The sequence below is a fragment of the Miscanthus floridulus genome, chromosome 7, assembly GCF_019320115.1.
Source record: "Miscanthus floridulus cultivar M001 chromosome 7, ASM1932011v1, whole genome shotgun sequence".
NCBI classification, from domain to species: domain Eukaryota; kingdom Viridiplantae; phylum Streptophyta; class Magnoliopsida; order Poales; family Poaceae; genus Miscanthus; species Miscanthus floridulus.
The window spans coordinates 18,146,684-18,168,766 of record NC_089586.1 but is presented as its reverse complement, the minus strand read 5'-3'; the positions used below and the strand labels follow the sequence as shown (position 1 = coordinate 18,168,766).

General features: G+C 52.0%; 1 protein-coding gene and 1 pseudogene across 1 annotated transcript; one reads left to right on the top strand and one right to left on the bottom strand.

Moving 5' to 3' along the window:
* The first annotated feature begins 1,717 nt into the window (after window positions 1-1,717).
* On the top strand, window positions 1,718-2,879 carry LOC136465162 (uncharacterized). The gene is made up of 2 exons (XM_066464013.1): window positions 1,718-1,804; window positions 2,403-2,879. The coding sequence occupies exons 1-2, from the start codon at window positions 1,718-1,720 to the stop codon at window positions 2,877-2,879; spliced, it is 564 nt and encodes a 187-aa protein (XP_066320110.1).
* Window positions 2,880-18,663: 15,784 nt separating this feature from the next.
* On the bottom strand, window positions 18,664-20,482 carry LOC136465161 (receptor-like protein 3; annotated as a pseudogene).
* Window positions 20,483-22,083: the final 1,601 nt, after the last annotated feature.

Genomic DNA, 22,083 nt, shown 5'->3' with positions numbered 1-22,083 from the left:
CGATGATCTGGTCGCATCCATCGATCAGGTTGGCCAGAAGCTTGCCGACTGCCTCTCCATCACCGAATCGACTCAGAGCACTCTGGTTCAGCGCCAACCACCCTCCGATTTCGATCTATCGGTGGCCAATCATGAAACTCTGGGGGTTGCGGCCACCATCCATCAGGATGCCCTAAGGGGTAGATTCACCGACCAGGTGGGGGACATCTATCCTCTCGCCGATCCAATCGTCGACCAGTTTTCGCCGACTATCAACATGCTGCAAATTGGCCAACGTCTCGAAGCATCCCTCCAAACCATCCTGGAGGAAAACCCAGACTCTGAGTCCCAAGGCTCCATGAAGACTATCGCTGAAACTGTCGCCGTCCAATCTCCTTTCCCACCCTTCCGAGGAGGCAGGATTTTTAATGTCAGTGTCGACAGCCCTCCACGGGATGGAGAAACCGATGAGGACCGCGCGGCTCGCATCCACAGAAACGCCAACCGTCTGTAGCACCGAGCAAATGAGGCTGACATTGTGCTAGCCGAGGATGCTCGCAATGAACAACTCGACTCATAAGGGAGGCCACACCCACTCCAACGCAAATTCGACGACGAATTCATCCGTGTCGACGGCCACAACGTCTACAAGACCCCAAGCGCCAACTTGGCCATGGCCTCTAATGAGCTCGCCTAGCTCTAGCAAACACCAGAGGTCACCAAGGTCACCAGGATGCTTAAAGCGGTGCACTACCAGGTCAACGAGATCTGCCAGGATCAGAGACCTTCCTACTCGACAAGCTTGATTCACCGATCCACCGCGCTGATATCTAATCGCCGCCCCAGCAAAAGCCGTTTTGCCTACTAGCAACGTGATGATGGACAACCCCTCTAGGGGGAGCTAGGGGGAACCACATCGACTACCCTCACCAACATGACCAAAAAGTCGACCAAGACATCCAAGCGGACATCAACAATCTCTGGGACGCACGACGTCGTATTGATGGGCGCCATTTCTCTCGCCATGAAGAGCAAATACGCCAGCGTCAAGAATACGAGCAAGAATTTGGTAATCCGGACAAAGCCCTCCAGCCACTTAACGCCGGCAACGCCGCAGATCACGACAGTGATGATCCCGAAGGGCCCAGAGCATTCGCGAGGGCACTCTTAACACTCCAGTGGCCCCATGGTTTCAAAATCACCGGGGTCAAGCCCTACGAGGGGCAGAAGAACCCCACACAGTGGCTACAAGCCTATGCCACCGCTGTGCGCGTTGCCGGAGGAGATACCAGTGTCTTGGCTAACTATCTTCCCGTCATGCTCACACCAACTACGATAAACTGGATTACAAGCCTCGCCCTGGATTCCATCGGATCTTGGGAACAGCTGTAGAAGGTTTTCACCGACAACTACATGGCTACGTGTACTCGGCCGGGCACCAAGCATGATCTAAATCGCATCTACCAGAAACCATCCGAGCTCCTCCGTAGCTACATCAGACGCTTTTCTGAGATGTGGAATTCTATTCCCAATATCATGGAAGCAGAAGTCATCACCGCCTTCGTCCGAGGACTCCATCACCGTGACCTCCACTCCAAATTCAATCATAAGCCACCAAAGGGGATTGACGAGATGATCACGATCGCCGATCAGTACGCCGATGCCGAAGAGGTCGAAGTTCACATCAACGAGGATGCGGGCACTCATCGCCCAACTCACCACAGCGATGAGTGCCTCGATGAACGACGCCACAGTGACCGCCACCATGATGACCGCGGCCACCATCAGGACAGTGGCCGTGTTCGGCCGGAAAGGTCCAGAGCTGGTTAATATCTCCACCACCGACTAGACCACATCGTCACCGTCGTTGATGAACCTCACGCCAAGCATAACTATGACGAGCAGTACAAGAAGATCCTCGAAGGCCCATGCCCCTTCCACAAGAATAGCAAGCACAAGATGAAGGACTGCCTCGGATTGGCAAAGGAGTTCTAGGCCAAAAAGTCGGACGACGACAATGACAACGGAGCTAGAGGCCGCCAACCACCTGGGGACAACAATGCCTTTTAGGATCATGACAAAGTGGTCGCCACCATCTTCGAAGGCCTTGTCACCGCTAAGAGCAGAAGACATCGGAAGCTCACTGCTCGCCGGGTGCTCGCCGTCAATGCAGAAGACGCCATCACCAACCCCAGTTATCACCCCTGGTCTGAGGTCCCCATCACCTTCAGTAGGGCCGACTAGTGGGTGGATATCCCTTACTCAGGGAGTTTCCCCTCGTTCTTGATGCAACCATCATGAAAGTACTCTTCAGGAAAGTACTCGTCGACGGCAGAAGCGCTCTGAACCTCCTCTTTGCCGGAGCCCTAAAGGAGCTAGGCCTTGGAATAGAAGACCTTATGCCCTCTGACTCCTCCTTCTAGGGTGTGGTACCTAGTAGGGCATCCAAACTGCTTGGAGAGATCACCCTCACGGTACAATTCAGCACGGCTAGCAACTTCCGCATCGAGAACATCAACTTCTACGTCGCTGACTTCAACACCGCCTACCACACCATACTTAGTCGGCTAGCTCTGGTCAAGTTCATGGCCATACCACACTACGCCTATTTGGTGTTGAAGATGCCTTCACCTATAGGAGTTCTGGCTCCACGGGCCAACCTCTCCATCGTCTACGCCTGTGAGATAGAGAGTCTCGCCCTCGCTGAAGCCACCAACCTCTCTATCCAGATAGCTAGCATGGTCATCGATACCAAGACAGTGCATGTCGATGACCTGGAGATCCCAGCGCTAGAGCCTCCTCGCGCCTCTGCCAAGTCCAAGGAAATGAAGAAGGTCAGCCTCGGTCTCGGTGACCCCACCAAGACCGTCAAGATTGGGGCTCACCTCGACCCCAAATAGGAAAGCGCGCTCATCTCCTTCCTACATGCCAACACCGACGTGTTTGCTTGGAAACCTGCAGACATGCCGGGGGTACCACGAGAGAAGATCGAGCACTCCTTGAATGTCTCGCTGACTGCTAAACTGATCAAGTAGAAACTCTGACGATTCGCGCCAGACAAGAAGGAGGCTATTAGGGTTGAAATAAAATGGCTCTTAGCTGTCGGATTTATTAAAGAAGTGTATCATCTTGAGTGGTTAGCAAACGTTGTTCTTGTTCAAAAAAAGAATAAAGAATGGAGAATGTGCGTTGATTACATTGATCTCAACAGACACTGCCCTAAAGACCCCTTTGGTCTGCCTTGGATAGACAAGGTTGTAGACTCCACCGCCGACTGCGAACTACTCTCCTTCCTCGACTGTTACTCCAGCTATCACCAGATATCCCTCAATGAGGACGACCAGATCAGGACGTCGTTCATCACGCCTTTCGGTGCGTATTGCTATACCACCATGTCCTTTGGACTCAAGAACCCTAGGGCAACCTACCAAAGGGTCATCCAGATGTGCCTTGACCAATAGATAGGTCGCAATGTCGAAGCTTACATCGATGATGTGGTCGTCAAATCCAAAACCATCGACAATCTTATCGCCGACCTCGAAAAAACGTTTGCCAACCTAAAAAGATACCGATGGAAGTTGAACCCTTCAAAGTGCATCTTTGGAGTTCCATCTGGCATACTCCTAGGCTACATCGTCAGCGCCCGCGGTATCGAACCCAACCCCGACAAGGTCTCCGCCATTACCAATATGAAATGGCCAACCTACGTAAAGGATATACATAAGCTCATAGGGTGTATGGCTGCTCTTAGCCACTTTATATCACGCCTCGGCGAAAAGGGACTACCGTTCTTCAAACTACTCAAGGCTTCCGAGTGCTTCTCCTGGTCGGAGCAGGCTGATACGGCTTTCGAGCAGCTCAAGTCATTTCTAACAAAGCCTCCGATCATGATGGCACCTCAACTAGATGAAACCCTACTGATCTACATCGCCGCCACTTCTCGCATCATTAGCATAGCTATCGTCGTCGAGCACGAGGAAGCCAGACATGCCTATAAGGTGCAACGTCCAATTTACTTCATCTGCGAGGTTCTCAATGAGTCCAAAACTCGTTACCCTCAGGTTCAGAAGCTGTTATATGCCATTCTAATCACGTCGTGCAAGCTCTGCCATTACTTTGAGTACTACAAGATCGCCATGGTCACCGAGTTCCCTCTAGGGGACATCCTCCGCAACAAAGAGGCCAATGGCCACATTATCAAATGGGCTATCGAGCTCAGCACTTACTCCATCGAGTTCAGAAGCAGGCGTACCATTAAGTCACAGGCACTGGTTGACTTCGTCGCTGAGTGGACCAAGATCCAAGAGCCCATCCCCGCTACTTGCCCCGAGCACTGGGTGATGTACTTCGATGGAGCCCTCAACATCAACGGTGCTAGCACTGGCATTTTATTCATTACTCTAACCAAGGACAAGCTCTGATACATCCTCCGAATTCATTTTCCAGCCTCCAACAATGCCGTAGAATATGAAGCGTGTCTCCATGAACTTTGTATAGCCATTGAGCTCGGCGTCAAATGCCTCATGGTATATGGAGACTCCACGCTGATCATCAACCAAGTCAACAAAGATTGGTCCTGTTCTAGTGAGAAGATGGACACATACTACGTCAAGATCAGGAAACTCGAAGGAGAGTTCTACGGTATCGAGTACCACCATGTGGTACGAGACCAAAATCAGCTCAGTGACAACCTATCTAAGATAGGCTCTTCTTGTGCCGTGATTCCACTTGGGGTCTTCGTTCAAGACCTCTTTATGCCGTCTATTAAGGAAGAGAAGGAAGTTCAAGAAATCCCCCCCGCCGAGCAGCTGGTACTTGCAGTAGCTTCGTCGACCATAGATTGGAGGGAACATTTCATCAAGTACCTCACCAGCACTGACGTACCCACTGACAAGACCAAAACTAAATGCCTAATCTGTCGCAGCAAGCATTACGTACTGGTAGACGGGAACTTGATGAGGAAAAGTGCCAAGGAAAGGATACTACAAAAATGCATCACCCAAGAAGAGGGAGTGAAACTACTTCTTGAAATTCACTTTGGTTCCTGTGGCAATCACGCGGCCTCGAGAAACCTAGAGGGAACTACTTCTTGAAATGCAGAAGACATCGTCCGATGTTGTGAAGGATGTCAATTTTTTGCCAAGCAAATACACGTGCCGGCGCAGCAATTGCAGACCATCCTAGCTTCTTGGCCTTTTGCATGCTGGGGACTGGACATGATCGGGCCTTTTAAGCCTGCGCCAGGCAGTTTTCGGTACATATACGTCGCCATTGACAAATTCTCCAAGTGGATCGAATACAAGCCGCTTGTTTCGGCCGCTACAAAGAAGGCAGTCAAGCTTTTCGAAGATATCATCCATAGATTCGGTCTCCCGAACAGCATTATCACCGACCTCGGAACTACATTCACTAGACATCATTTTTGGGACTTCTATGAAGACCGATGCATCTCCGTCAAATAGGTCTCTGTTGCCCATCCTAGAGCCAACGGCCAGGTCAAACGGGCGAACGGCATGATCCTCGATGCCCTCAAAAAGAGACTATACCAGAAAGAGGAAAAGTATCTGGGCAGATGGCTCAAAGAGCTCCTAGCTATGGTATGGGGATTGCGCACACAAGCTAGCCACAACATCGATGTGTTTTCATATTTTTTTGGTCTACGGCTCAGAGGCCGTACTTCCCGTGGACATTGCCTTCCGAGCACCTAGGGTGGAACATTATAATGAAGAGCAAGCCACAGCTGTTCGGATAGAGGACGTCAATAGGGCCAAAGAAGAATGCCTGATCACTTGCATCCGCATAGCCAAGTACCTAGAAGGCTTGTGAAGATACTATAATCGCAACATTAGAGGTCGTTCATTTGTGGTCAGCGACCTCGTTCTCCGCAGAAAGCAGAAAACCGAAGGGATGCACAAGCTCTCCTCCCCCTGGGAAGGGCCTTACATGGTCAAAGAGGTTACCCAACCAGGGTCCTACCGGCTATGTGATTTGGATGGAATCGATATCCCCAATTCGTGGCACATCGAGCACCTTATACGTTTCTATCCTTGAAACGCTCCAGATATGTACTCTCCATTCAATAATGAATGAAGTTTTTGTCACCATAATTTGTCTCCGTTATTTCTCCACTCTGGTTTTGTCTCCATTTGCAATCATCAGCTTTACGCTACTCCTTAACAAATTCCGACAATTATACGTGATCTCCATAAATGCTCTGCCCCGTTTCTCCATACTAAAAATATCTCTAAGATATTTCGCCAACCATCGAGCAGCACACGTTCTGCTCTACGTTCTTTGGAGAAAACCCAATCTCCGATCTCTCCCTACACATGCTACGGGCTCCGCGCTCTGCGTTATGGGTGGTCGGCTACAATTCCTTGGTCACGTCTATTCCTCCTACACGTGCATGGGTTCTAGCGCTCGATGTTATGGAATACAGGCTAGCCAAGGCCAAGGGCTCAGTAACGAACTAACTGCTCAAACGCTACTTATACCACGTATAAATGCGTTAGGGTTAACAATACATCTATTTTTCACTGAAAGTGCTAGCCAACTGCATAAACATGCATACAATGTCTACTTACAACATTTATACAAATACATAAATGTTTGTTTACGCCCTCGCGCATTTAACTCTCCTCTCCAGCTATTACATATAGGTTTCCCTCTACTCAGGTCATTGAGCTTGGCCCTCACCATCTACCTCGCTGAACAGATCGACATCGTTGGCTAGCCTCTTCACCACGTCCTCCACGTCATCATCAAGCTGCTGCTGCTTCATCGCACCCATCCCTCTAGTGAATCCGGCCCCTATCGCTCGAAGATCGATGGCAGGGTAATGAGACTGGACCACCGCTAGGGCATGGGTCAGGACGGAGACAGTGGCATCTTGGTTGAAGTTCTCCCATGCCGCCTTGCACCTGTCGATGATTGTGTCCGGACGTGGTGGCCTGTCGTCGAGCTGAGGAGCCACCTCCACGTCGATACAATCGAGCACAGGCTTGACTTCGGCCACCACAGCGTCAAGTTTCCCCCTCTGGGTTCTAGCCTCCAACTCCAGCACATCAAGCTACGCCTTGGTCCTCTGACGGTATTCTGCAAACACCAAGGGGATTCATCAAATGAAGCAATCACTTCAGCAATAACTCCAACCATGAACTACTCATCTTTTAGCTCCTTGACCAGTTTCTCCGCTCGCCCTGACACCTTCTCCTTCTCCTCTTGGAGTTGACTGATGACCTAACACAACTGGCCAAGCTTTGCATCTTGCTCTACAAAAGTGACGATTGTCAGCAACATCTAGTTTTTTCGGCAATACAGAACAAGTTCACCGATCCGCAATACCTTTCTTCTGTTCGGAGACGCTTCTCAGCTGCACAGAGTTGCGCTCTAGCTGCTCAGAGTTGTGCCTCAATTGCTCGGAGACAGTCATCAACTGCTCGGATAAGGCCCCCTTTTGGTACTCTAGGTCCCTCGTGTTTGATTCGGCAAGATTCCTTTCGTGCTGGGCCCTCTGGATGTTTCTCTTCATCAGCTTCACCGCCTCCTTCGGCTTCTCGTTCTCCTTGGTGAGGGGCTCCATCCGCTTGATCAGCTACTACCGTTGTGCGGCAGTTCGCACTATGCTCTGCAACAACACCAAGATTATAAAGAGCCCTATTCTCCAACACCAAAGTCGGACATCACCGACGCAATACTAACCTCGATTTGCTTCATAGCTGTGGAAAGAGTGGACCGTAGCCTCTTCACCTCCCTGATGGTGTCCTCTTCCACGACCACCACTTCATCCCCCACTTGTGGAGGATCCAGATGGCTTGAGGTTGTGATTCTTCACGCTCAATCTCCTCGACCTCATCCTCTTCCTCCACAACCGGTGGTGCTCCATGGGGGCTTGGTGGCCGCATAGACCGTTCGACCATGCCCTGCGATGTTTTAGGGCACGCCTCTTGCTCCTCCGATGCTGCCGGCCCCTGCGCCTTAGGCTCCAGCACGATGCTGGCTGCTCCCGCTCCTGCCTCTAAAGATTTGGTGTTTCTCGCTGTTGCCCCTGGTGTCTCCATCGCATCGACCATCGTCGTCGCCAACCGCTCTCCACCGCCAACTCCATCAGCAATGGTGGTCGACTCCTCCACAAACCGCCGAGCACACGAGGACTCTAGGACAAAGTCCACCGGCATGGTCTCTGCACCAGGAACAGCCCCTGGCTGCTTGCCAGACTGGACGGAAGGATTCAGATCCTCCATGCGCCTCTTTCTGCATCAGATTTGCTCATCAATCACCGCAACTATAAAGATCAAACAGCAACCAACTCCAAGACAGGGATACTTACACGTCAGCTTCTCGGTAGACGGTTCTGAACCGGCGCTGCTTCCCCGAGCACCCAGGCATGGCTCTAGGGTCAACCGGCGTGCCCTGGGCTGGAGGTCTTGCAACTTCCGATGGGGGTATCTGCTAAACATGCCTCCCGCTAGGATGGAATGAAGCGCCATGACTAGCTGACGACACCCGCGTATAGCACCAGTGATGAATAGGGTCATGACGTGGAGCCATCCCTATCATCATTTATAGGACTGGCGGGACCCACGTAAAGGAGATGAAGGGTGCCGCGACCCTAGAGGCCTTCTTCCTCCTCGCTTTTTTCCACTCTCTCTTTCTCTCATGTAACCTGCGCTTTCCCTTTCATCTATAAAAGGGGAAGCAGAACGCCCCGTGAAGGGCATGGCTCAACGAACTTAGTTCAACTAGACTCAACTCCATTCGATCCTTCCATCAAAGACATAGGACCTTCACCCTCTCTCATCCGTTTATAACCCCTACTACAAACAAGTGCCGGTAACACGAGCAGCCTTAAACTGGATGTAGGGACATTCCATCGAAACCAGTATAAACTCTTATGTCCTCCGAGCACACCATCTGGCCCAGACACGCAAACACAAATTTACTAGTCGACGGTTTGAAACACTGATAGTTGGCGCGCCAGGTAGGGGCCTTTTGCGTGTCTCATCGTCCATATCAGGCCATAGATGGCTAGCCATGGCGTAAGCTGGGTTTCGGGCATGCACATGCGTTTTGGGAGCCTGGATTTCTTCGTCACCATGAAGGGAGAGCTAGCGTGGGCTCCCGCCCCCATCCATCCTCTTCACTCCACTGGCCTCGACATAATCATCGAGGCCCTTGAGGAGCTACAGCTGCACACCCCAGAGGCCCATGCCTCCAGGAGCGACTAGCTCCTTGACTTCGATTACGAGAGGCTAGAGCGCCAGCTCGATGCCTTCCTGGGACCCCGACCGTCCTAGGTGGATCTACCCTACCTCACCTTCTCATTCGCCAACGTCATAACATAGCTTGCTAGAGGGGAACCGCTCTCCCTAGAATACCTCACTCGGAGCACCCCTATAGCATTCCCATTCGGTCTACGTAATGCCGCGAGGACCATTGGTCACCTCGCAGCACAGTGCATGCACCTGTCCCCCATGGATAATGAATTTGTGGGTATGATGGACTACGTCACAGAATTTTTCCACGGCCTTCTCGTGGGAGATTTAGAGACGATCTCTGACTCTGACTCCAGTAGGGGAAGCCATCACCCCTCATGAGAATGCTTCATGGCAGGCATCCCCGAGGGACGCGTTGAAAGCATCCACGAGGGCGGGGCTACTCCTACGAATGACCCCGACGACAAGGTCAAGGGAGATGCAGGGGCCCTACCTTGCCTATGGGTAGAGCAGTTGAGGGCACGGAGAGGAGATAGAGGATACATGACTCCAACTAGAGCAGGAGCATGTGGAGCTCAAGTGCGAGATCGAACGCCACAGAGATGGTGGCCGTGCACGTGCCATCGCCTGCGACATAAACCGAAGGATCATCGAGGATGATGGAGGCCTCCCGCACTTCGCCTAGGCATGCCAGAACATAGCTACCATGGCGGCCTTGCTCCAAGGGCTCCCAGAGCCCACGACACCCGAAGACCGTCAGGCCCATCGCGAGATCCGCACGATACTCGACCGCGCGGCGGTTTAGCAGGCGGAAAGCTCACTGTCTTGGTGACACGAGCTCGATGCCAATCAGTGCATGTCTTCAGGATGACATGGCATAAACATATCTGTCCACTAGGCACCATGTGATGGCAGGGGGCTTGCCATGGTCTTGGTGCATGAGCGTCTCGGCCACGACCGTGACGCACGTAACACTCTAGATGCCTATAGGTGTGGACGGGGGGACAAGAGAGAGAAGGCTGGCCGTGACTACCACGCTCGTCATGGTAGATGCTATGAAAGCGGCGAGGACCAGAGCTCGAGCCCCGATCTACTGGGGCCCCAGGCTTTCTATCGGCACATTCTCAACGGGGCTTTTCCGTCGTGATATCGACCACCAACCAACATGTCGAAATACTCTAGGGAAACGAACCCTGGCCTATGGCTCGAGGATTACCGGCTTGCTTGTGAAGCCGATGGTGTGGATAGTGATTACTTCATTATCCGTAACCTCCCCTTGTTCCTGGCCGATTCGGCACGAACATGACTGCATCACCTTCCGCCCAACCAGATTCAAAGCTGGGTGGACCTGAAGGAGATCTTTGTGGGAAATTTCCAGGGCACCTACATGCACCCTAGGAACCCCTGGAATCTAAAGAATTGCCGACATAAGTCTAGGAAAACTCTCCGCGAGTACATTCGACGCTTCTCCAGGTAATGCAATGAGTTGCCCAACGTCGCTGACGCCGACGTCATCGGAGCCTTCCTGTCTGGGACCACCTGCAAGTCCCTAGTCCACAAACTAGGATGCAAGTTCCCTCGGACCACCAAGGAGCTCCTCTACATCATGACCAGCCACGCCTTAGGCGAGGAGGCGGCCAAAACAATTTTCAATCGCCCCAAGGGCAAAGCGAAGTGGGACGAGGACACCGGCGAGAGCGCCTCCAACTGCCCGAACAAGAAAAAGAACAAGCAGCAGCACGGGAGCTCGCTCGCGGCTGTTACCGAGCAAAAGGGCGGCCAGGCGCCCACCGAGGGTGCCCTCGACCACTTTGAGAAGTTACTCGAGGGGTCGTGCCTAAACCACACCTTCGTTGTCAAGTATCTGTACAAGGACTGTGCCCTCATGAAGGGTTTCCTGTCTGACGGCTCCAAAAGGGGGGACCAGAGGAAGAAACCTGAGCCGACGGCGGACGCTGCCGGAGCCGACGACAGACGACACCGTGGGAGGGACCGTACGTTGTCGCGGAGGTGGTTCGACCGAGCACCTACAAGCTTAAGACCATTGATGGCAAAGTCTTCATCAATGCCTGGAGTATTGAATAGCTACGTCACTTTTACCCCTAGCCTATGCATGTACTTGCAAAAATTAAGAATGATGTTTCTGAAATGCGAAAACATTTTTTCTTATCGGTTTCGCTATTTGTCTCCTCGATCTTCAGTGACACCCAACCCCGGCAACAACAAGGAGTCAGGCCTCACTCAGGGGCTGATATGAGTATATCTACCCAAAAACATTCTCAATGCTCGATCCTCTCTTACGTTAAGGTCTGGAAGCAAGGGTTGTGGAAACAAACGCTGAGTAAAACTGGTCAGACCGCAAGAAACCTACGCCCCAGCGGCTATGATGTTTTTGCTCACCAGCGTGATCTGAGTTTTTTCGCCCGCACCCCAAGATTTATGGCCTTAACTACGGAAAGGGTCGGAACACATTAACCTTTTTATACATAAAAAAGGGAGAAGAATCAAAAGCATGTTCGACCATAACAAAAGTTAAAAACTTGTGTACTTATTACAAGTTCGCCGCCTGGCCTATCTAACTAACTAACCCCTCGGGGGAATGACCTCATCCTCGATCTTGATAGATAGGTCTTGTGCCAGGGGGGCCACTGACTCCTCGATCTCCTCCAGCTCAGCCCTGGTGGAACCGAGCGCAAAGCCCTGACTCATCGTCGCCAGATCGATGTTCTCCTAGTGAGAATGAGTGATCGCAAATGACTGATGAACGCCAAAGCGAAGCGCGTCCCTCGCGATCTCGCATGCCTGATTCATAATCCGGACAGCGCGGACCATGAGCGAGCTTGTCTCCTGCTTCGGAGCCAGCTCGAGGTCGTGGCAGACCAGCTGATGGCAATGCGTAGGGTATCATGCTCATCGCTCTCCTTCAGGAGGGAGGCCTTCACCTCGCCAAGCTCCTTCTCCAGACCACAGCCCTTCGTCACCTCCGCCCCAAGCTTGTCATCGAGACCTGTCCAAGTCACATACCGACCGTGTCAAAAGGTTTACCATGGACTCTAGGGAGAAAGACAACAAGGGAAACCAGAGGCTTACCGTCCATGTCCGCCCAAACCTTGCGCACCTCATCACGCTACCGGGTCACCTTGGCCTCCAGGTGCTAGACCTCTTCCTAGCACTGACCGACCTCCGTGGTGAGCCTAGCGGACATGCCCTCGGCCACAACCTTCAAGTCCCACTCCCCCTCAAGCTCACCCTCGAGGAGGTCGATCCGCTGCTGGTTGTCGGCGCGCTCCTAGCGAGCCAAGTCACTCCATGTGGAGCCCCTCTATTGCCTAGAGCAAATCGTCTCGCTCCTTTCGTGGCCGCTCGGCTCTGCGCTGTCCATGCGCGCCATCTTGATTAGGGCCATGAGCTTCTCCCTAGCCTCACGGGCATCATCGCGAGCATCCTTCTCCCCGACTCAGAGGTCGGCCAGCTCCCGAGTGGCGGGGGCAAGCTCAGCCACCTCCTGATGGGTAGCAGCGAGTTGCGCGGCTAGCTCCTCACTCCGCCGAGTCTCTTTGGCGAGTCGGTCCCAAACGTCCTTCTCATGACAAAGGAATTGTGACTTCTCCCAACTATGGACCATAAGGGACTATGGGAAGGACAAGACTTAGAGGCGCGGAAAGGGAAAATGAGAGTTGAAAACACGGTCATATCATAACTGGCCAACCGAGGCGACGGCGTCACGCAACGAGCTCAGCGCGGTGGTCAGGGTGCGAACCGCGGTCCCTACCTCCATGTGGATGCTCCTCCATTCCCTCTCCTTCGTAGCGTCGTCAATGGCAAAAAGTGTTGCCTTTGAGTCCTGCCGGTCCACCCACCAGATCTAGGATCCTCCCCACGCGTGCGGTTCACCGCTCACCCGGACTAGAGACCGGGATGGCTCCAAGCCAAACGCAAGCGGCACCGATCCCTCTTGCATTAGCAACTCCTCTAGAGCGGCCCCTCTGGTAGTAGAGGGGGCGAGTGACATAGACGTGGAGGCCTACCCCATCGCCACATCCGCTAAGGACGCCTCAGGTGTGCCCTATTCCGTATGCCCCATCGCAGACGTGGCCACCTGCACGGACGATGGCTCCAGTGGCACCATCTCCACCTATGACATCACAGCCACACCTGGCCAAGCCACATTTGCCATGAGCGCCCCGGACGCATCCTCCTCTGTCTGCTCCCCTACGGACGCAGCCATCGGCTATGCCTCCCTAGTCGACGCTGCGGCCACCCCAGTGCCACTCCTGCTCACCACCAACGTGACGCCAGCTGACTCCTGGCGAATCTGCTACAGGGTGAGGCTCTTCTTCAGCGCTAGCCTCAGGAGAGTCCCGCCTCACCCAACACTGCGAAAGACATGATGATCGGTTTACGACAAAATTCGTTAGAGCAAAGGAGCAAAGAAATTCTTAACTCACCTCGACGCCACCAGATGGTGATGTTTTGGGGTTGGCCCGCCTGACCTCGGCTGCACCTCATTGGCACATTGCTATTTTGAGCCTTCCCTTTGCTTAGAAGGCCCAGACAGAGCGAAGCGGTCGGATCCCGCTGACTCCGGGGGCACCCTAGAAGGCCCGGATGGAGCGGAGCGGCCTGATTCCATTAACTCTAGGGGCATGTCCTCCCCCTCCTGCCCTAGGGCATGCCATGAGAAGGGCCCCACCTATGGCAAAGGCAAGTTCTCTTCCCCACCTCTCAGCTCGTCCCATTGGATGGGCCACCCAGAACCATCGCCTCCCTCTCCTTCTTCTTGTTCCTCCTCCGAACCTTGCAGCCACCTTCCTTGGTTTAGCTTTGCCTGCTCCTTTGCACACTGCCTTGCCTTCTTGTCGTCCTTCTCCTTCTTCCTCTTCTTATCTGCGGCACGGTTCGACGCTCTCATGGCCACGTGCTCTGACAGCAGCGCGACGGAGGCCCGAAAGCCCAACCCCGCCGGCAACTCGACGAAGCCCATGTCCGGTCGCATCATGGGATGTCCCAGGATCGGGAATATGGCATTGGACTCCTCTGTCGCCTCCTTGATGCGCTGCACAACCTCGCTGTCATGGAGCAGCCCCTGGGCGAGCACTGTCTCATCGAGCTACGCGCCGGGCATCATCCCGTACAGCAGGAGGGCGTGCGCCATTAGCGATGCCACCCGCCTCGCATGATACGCCCCGATGACACTGGCCCCACGAAGGTCGTGGCTCTTTAGGAACATGATGGCATCAAGAATATCACACATCCTCTTCTTTTCCTTCTCGGGAGGTCCCCACGACCACACCTACGGTGCCTCTTCGATGAGGCATCCGGTGAAGTCTAGCAAGGGGTCGGTGGCATCATTCTTCTTGTAGAATCACTATGCATGCCATCCCCTTGTTGGATCTCGACAGCTAGTAGGGCATGTACTCGGTGGACCGCTGCCCTCGGAGGTGGATGCCCATGCATCCCATCGGCACCGACAGGTCCCTAGCTCCATCCCTCTTCTTGAGCAGGGAGACGGAGAAGACGTACCTCCATAGCTCAAAGTGGGGCTCGATCCCCAGATATCCCACGCACAGCATGATGAAGGCCGTGATGTCCTAGATCCCATTGGGATGCAAGTGCTGCAACTCGATCTGGTAATGGTGTAGTAGCCCCCGGAAGAACGGGTGGGGAGGAATCGCGAGTCCGTGCTCGTGGAAGGGCACGATGGACACGACGTAGCCGTCGAGCGGCGCCAGCACCTCCTCACGACCAGGCACGAGCCACTCCGCCGTGTCAGTCCTCCCGCTAAGAAGGCCACACTTGACAAGGCCCTCCATGTGCGTGTGGGTGACGTCGGAGTGATACCATGACTCCATGGGAAGTAAAAGCGGAGGAATGAAAGCTTCGCTATTGGCGGAAGAGCAAGGGCGAAGGAACAAGGATTTCGCTGGCTACGCAAGAGCGAGGGCAAGAGATCTAAAGCGCTGGCGGCAGAGAAGTGGAGAAGGCGAGGCTATGATTAGGTGTACCAAAAGGTGAAGGGGAAGGACACTATTTATAAGGCCCGGACGGAGCGGGGTGGCTTGACGCGCCTACCGCGCCTCGTCACATCACCTCTCCGGGAATCATGCACACGTCACCCCCAGCCGCTCCTTGAAGGGCGCATCGGACGATGGTTTGTCACCTTGATGGGCCAAAAACCACCACAGGTAAGGAGGGATATGGAGCTAAAAATGCTCCCACGGCCCATTAAAGCCTAGGAGTTCGAAGGTTGGCCCATCGACGGGTTCACAACTGCTCTGGGGCACCTTTAGAGTGAGGGGTGGTTAAGGATGGGCCCGCTAGTGGCCAGCACCTGGGCGCATGAGCGCCACGGGCATTCCGACCCACGTTTGAGTCTTGGCCGGTGAGAGGTCAATGGTTTTCCTCGAAGAAAGGCAATGAGACCTTGGGACCGGTCGAACAGACCTGAGAACTATATGGACTGGCCGTCAGGAATCTGGAGTCAGTCACCAGCTGATGTGCTGGATCCCATTGGGATTCAGGTGGTGCAACTCGATCTGGTAATGGTGCAGCAGCCCCCGAAAGAATGGATGGGGAGGAATCGTGAGTCTGCGCTCGTGGAAGGGGCACGAAGGATATGACATAGCCGTCAAGCAGTGCCGACACCTCCTCATGATCGAGCATGAGCCACTCTGCCGCGTCAGTCCTCCCGTGGAGAAGGACACGCTTGACAAGGCCCTCCATGTGCACGTGGGTGACATCAGAGTGATACCATGACTCCATGGGAAGCAAAGGCGGAGGAATGAAAGCTTTGCTGATGGCGGAAGAGCAAGGGCGGAGGAACAAGGATTTTGCTGGCGACGCAAGAGCGAGGGCAAGATATCTAAAGTGCTGGCGGTGGAGAAGCGGAGAAGGCGAGGCTGCGGTTAGGCGTACCAAATGGTGAAGGAAAAGACCGCTATTTATAAGGCCCGAACGGAGCGGGGCGGCTTGACGCGTCTGCCGCGCCTCGTCACATCACCTTTCCGGGAATCGTGCACAGGCCACCCCTAGTCGCTCCTCGAAGGGCGCGTCGAACAATGGTTTGCCACCTCGATGGGACAAAAACCGCCATAGGTAAGGAGGGATATGGAGCTAAAAATGCTCCCACGGCCCATTAAGGCCCAAGAGTTCGAAGGTTGGCCCATCGACGGGTTCACAACTGCTCCGGGGCACCTTTAGAGTGAGTAGTGGCCAGCACCTAGGCGCATGAGCGCCACGGGCATTCCGACCCACGTTTGAGTCTTGGCCGGTGAGAGGTCAATGGTTTTCCTCGAAGAAAGGCAACGAGACCTTGGGACCGGTCGAACAGACCTGAGAACTATATGGACTGGCCGTCAGGAATCTGGAGTCAGTCACCAGCTGACCCATGCCGGACCCCCGCGAACGGGAAGCCTAGGCCCTACTTGGACTAGCCCATTAATAGCTCACTAAGCACCATGATTCGTCCATCGAGGAAAACATGGCATAGCTCAGCCCCTCTATTTTATAAAAAAACGCTTGAGGGAGGACGACCACAAGACGAGCTGACCCCTCGATCGGACCCCTGCTACAAGCGGGGGCTCGGGGGAAGTCGGACTCGCAAGGAGACCGAGTGCGTGGTCGCATATCAATGACAGATCGATCGGATCCTAGGGAGGGATCGGAATCAAGAGAAATCTTTTTCGACCCCCGAACCCTGTAGTTGCATGCTCTCGAAGAGTCCGATCGTAACAGAAAGGAATTGCAACCCTACCAAGACATCCCGTGGGCCGCAAAGGAAGATCAAGGCCCTCAGAGTCCTTCCGTATGAAAAATCTGTCAAAGGAGTATCCTACTCCTCCGTAGGCTAGGGGGCTACTATCGGGTATCGATATTAGGGATACCCGGAACAAGGAGGCTAATGACCATGAACAATTAACTCGCCTGACCCCGAGGGCGCGGGCTCCATCACGCCTGACCCCGAGGGTGCGGGCTCTGTGTCGCCCGACCCCGAGGGCGCGGGCTCCGTCTCGCCTGACCCCGATGGTGCGGGCTCCTTCTCGCCCGACCCCTCGGGTGCGGACTTCGCCTCGCTAGACCCATCGAAGGGGGATTCCGCCTCGCCAGACGGGGGTTCGTGCGGTCTCCAACCACTACGGGTCTAAGAGTACGAACCTAGGGTCAAACTTCTGACACCAGAAAGGGAGTAGACGTGTCTTGATGTGACCCGCGGCCACGATGGGCCATACCTGAGGACTCACGTCACCAACAGCGTCGGGCGTGCCGGCGCTGTGCTACCTAATCCATGTACGACTTCCGACGGGGGTATCTGCTAACTATGCCGCCCGTCGAGATCGAATGGAGCGCCAGGATCGGTTGACGACACCCGCATATAGTGTCAGTGATGAACAGGGTCGCGACGTGGAGCCGTCCTTGTCATCATCTACAGGGCAGGCGGGACCCGTGTAAAGGAGATGAAGGGCGTCGCGACCCCGGAGGCCTTCTTCCTCCTCGCTTTTTTCCTCTCTCTCTCTCTCTCTCTCTCTCTCTCTCTCTCTCTCTTTCACTCGTGTAACCTGAGCCTTCCCCTTCATCTATAAAAGGGGAAGCAGGACGCCTCATAAAGGGCACGGCTCAATGAACTCAGTTCAACTAGACTCAACTCCATTCGATACTTCCATTAGAGACTTGGGACCTTTTACCTCTCGCCCGTTTGTAACCCTACTACAAACAAGTGCTGGTAACACGAGCAGCCTCAGACTGGACGTAGGGACATTCAGTCCGAACCAGTATAACCCTTGTGTCCTTCGAGCACACTATCCAGGCTAAACGCGCAAACACAAATTTACTAGTCAGCGGTTCGAAACACAGACAAGTCTCATCTTCCAAAGAGAATCTAAGCTAGTTTCTTTGAGCATGTACTGTAGATGCAAACTATTTTAACGTTGACAAATGACGAACAACCAATCAATAATAATTATTACATGCTGCAGTTTGTTGAAGGACGGGCCTAGTGCAAGTGGTAGAGTCTTACCGCCTGTGACCGGAAGGTCCTGGGTTCGAGTCGCGGTCTCCTCGCATTGCACAGGCAAGGATAAGGCTTGCCACTGACACCCTTCCCCAGACACCGCACAGAGCGGGAGCTCTCTGCACTGGGTACGCCCTTTACATGCTGCAGTTTGTTGCGTCCACACCAATTTATCCATCCTCCAATTGCTTCAACTCTAAAGTTCTTGGATCAAAGATTACTTATTGAACCCCCAATGCCAGAGTTGTGCCTGGGGCCATTTATTTGATCTTCTGGAAGTGAAAATACTGGAGATCCCACCAAGTTTGGCACTGGTAAATTGGTAATACAATTACAAAGCTGTAGCAGCTGTTTGTTTCTCTGCCCAGTTATGTCAATCGCTTGTCTGAAAACTCATGCCCATTTCTATTGATTGAGGTTAGCCAAAGTACCTGGATAATACAATCTGATCATATAGCACCCCTACTCCAAAGAAAAGACAGAAGGTGATTGTGAAGATGACCTTGCTGCTACCTTGGTTTTCATATACAGTGGACATGGGACCTTCCTCTGCTGAATCGCACTGGTGAATAAGTATAGGACTACACAGCTTAGGGTTGCCACTAAAGCTAGAATCTGTAAACGTACTCAACTGGCCTGTGGTGGGCACAAGCCCTTCTAAGTCATTGAAAGAAACGTTGAATTGAGAAAGGAAGTGTAGATTGTTCAGTGCACCAGGGATTGTACCAGTTAGATGGTTGCTTGACATGTCGAGCACCAGCAAGTTTGTGAGGTTGCAGATGGAGAGGGGGATATCCCCATATAATCTGTTGAAGCTCAGATTAAGTCCAACTAGCCCTTTTAGGAGACCAATCTCTGGAGGGATTACACCAATGAAATTATTGTTTCCTAGATCGAGCGCTTTCATAGAAGTACTCACCTTGCGGTATTCAATTGATGTATGTATATAAACTGGTAGCTCAAAGACTATTAAATCCGAAGGTGCCGCAGTCTTATCTGATTTTAGCATCAACATCTTTGTTAATGCTATAGGAATTTCCCCAGTCAGACTGTTATTTGCTAATTCTAGACACAACAAGAAGTTTAGGCTGCTGATCCAGTCAGGAATTGGCCCAGTTAGTTGATTGTCATTTAAAAATAACATCTGCAGATTTGTTAGCTTCGATAACCAATAAGGTATTTTCCCCAACAATGAGCATCCACCTAAGTAAAGAACCTGAAGATTCTCAAAACCGTCGATGGTGTCATCATCTGGCATGATCTCGTTCATGAAGTTGGGCCCAATAAGAAGGGTGGTGAGGTTCTGGGAGCTCTTCAGTATCTGAAGTGCATTCGTTAAATTTGTAAAACTGTTGCCAGTAGGTGAAAGGAACGAGAGTGATTTCAGATTACCTAGTCCTTCTGATAATTGTCCATGGAACTTATTGTAAGCTAGCCGTAACGCCGTAAGGTTTCTGCACAAATACATGCTTTCTGGAATTTTTCCACTGAAGTTGTTCTGCAACAGGTTTTTAAATTTTCTAAGTCGGAGAAATTGACCTTGGCAAGCTCTCCCGTGAAGCTGTTCATCTTGAGGTCGATGGTCATGAGATTTGTGCAGTTGCTCAGGATTGATGGTAGCTCCCCAAACATACTGTTCTGGTCCAAATGGATTTCCTGCAATCTCTTGAGCTGACCTATAGAGTCTGGAATCTTGCCGGTGAATCTATTTTCCCCAAGATCAAGGATGACCAGATTAGTGAGTTTGGCTATATATCCTCCATCAAGTATTCCTTGTAAACCATTGCTAGAAAAGGAGAGACATTCCAACGAGATAGCGTTGAAGAGTTCATGAGGGAGAGTCCCACTGAGGTGGTTGTCGCCAGCCTTGAGTACTCTGAGCATGGAGCAATTACCAAGGCCTGGGGGGATATTGCCACTGAATCTGTTGTAACAGAGCTCAAGAACAGCCAAGTATGGTGACATATTACAGAAATGACTTGGAATCTGCCCAGTAAAACTGTTGTTGCTGGCATTGAGCACCACTAGATTCTCCATTCCCTTCCATGTTATGGATGTAAGTTGCCCTGTAAACATGTTGCTTGAGATGTTAATTACCTGTAGAGGACTTCTCCACCTCCGTGCAGGAACTGGCTGGGGTGGTCAAGGAGATCAGCAGCAGAATGGCAAGGCCAACAAAAGGTACGTGTAATTTGCTGCTGCATTTGTTGTATGAGAAATGGTTTGGCTGCATTATATCCTGTCTAGATGAAGTACCAATGGTGTAATCAGGGAAGAGCATGAGGTAGAAGAAGCGAGGGTATCATGCTTTTATCTTGGTTACATACCCTAGTCGTAATCAACTCAAAGAAAAATGGAGTCGGGCCTTTAGTGCAACTACACTGTTTATGAAATTGTTTTTCTTTCTTCTTCCCAAAAAAAAAAAATTTATAGCAAGCAGTGAAGCCACATTTCGTGGCCTCTCTGGTTATTGTAGCGTAGAGCTGGAGAGATTCCTCCCAAGTGGGTCCTCAATCCAGACTCCAATCATCACGAATACAGAGTAGTCGCATTGTCCGCGTCATCCTAGCTTAAGTTTTACCGAGACTTACGAATCTGATCGCAGTCTGCGTAAAGATTCTAATCATTTGTTGTAATATCGATTCAAATAGAAGACTTGAATTCACGTTTCATTTTCCTTGATTAGCTTGTATAATTTCAAATGCAACATGATATACGTCTGCTGCTATGGGAACAGCATGCCATGATTAAGTGACCCTCCCTGATGGTTATAGCATGTTGTTACAAATTATGATCATATAGTTTGGACTCTGAGCTCCTTAAATTTGACTAGCTGCCAATCAATAATTCCATGCATCCCATCCAGCCATCCCCTTCCAGAAGAAAAATATGAGCTACTTTGCTTGGAGTGTGTACTGTAGAAAGCCATTATTTTAACTTTGACTAGCAACCAAACAATGATGATTCCATGCTGCGGCTTCTTGTTAAGTTCACACAAGTTTCTCCATCCTCCAATTGCTTCAACTCTCAGGTCCTTGGATTAAAGAATATACTTATTGAATTCCTTATGCCAGAGCTGTGCATGCATATATGTTCTTATATATATGGCAACAATTTTTTTAGTATTCCCTAAAAAAAACAATTTTTTAGTAGCTTGATTCTTTCAACATATCAAATAAGCTTTTATGGCCACTGAATTTTGTAGAAATGTTGATGCAACAATGGATAAAAACTTGGAACTTACAAGTCTGCGACCAAGCCTGTTCCTTCTGTAAAGTAATATGTTGCTCTTCCTCTGTACGCGCGGCAGGGGCAGACGCTGAAAGGGCTCCTCTGCTACTGCACTGTAGCCGCGGCAGGGGCAGGCGCCGAAAGGCTCCCCCACCGCACTGTAGCCATAGCAGGGGCAGGCGCCAAAGTCAGTCCTACTGTCACATCTAGTCACTGTAGCAGCATGATAGCTTAGCATGTCTGTGTACTATGATTAGATGGGTAGAGTTATATATATATAGCTTCCCACTACAACTCAATAAAGCGAGAGAGTTCAGTTTTGCCATCTCCTCTGCAGAGCTTCGACCAACGTTGGCGCTTTTGTGTTGTGTGTGTCCTCTGTTCTCTCCTCCTTCTTCTACCTCTAGCCATAGTGAGCGAGAACATCGGTGACCGATCGGCTCACCCGTGCGCACGGTGTGGGAGGTCAGCGACACCAGTTGGCCGACGCTAACTCGCACCAACTATGGCGAGTGGGCGGTGACCATAAAGGTCAAGCTCAGAGCCCGACGGCTCTAGAATGCCATTGACAAGGGCACCGACAACGAAGAAGACGACATGTCAGCGTTGGAGGCTATCCTCGCTGCTGTGTCAATGGAGTACAAGGAGCCG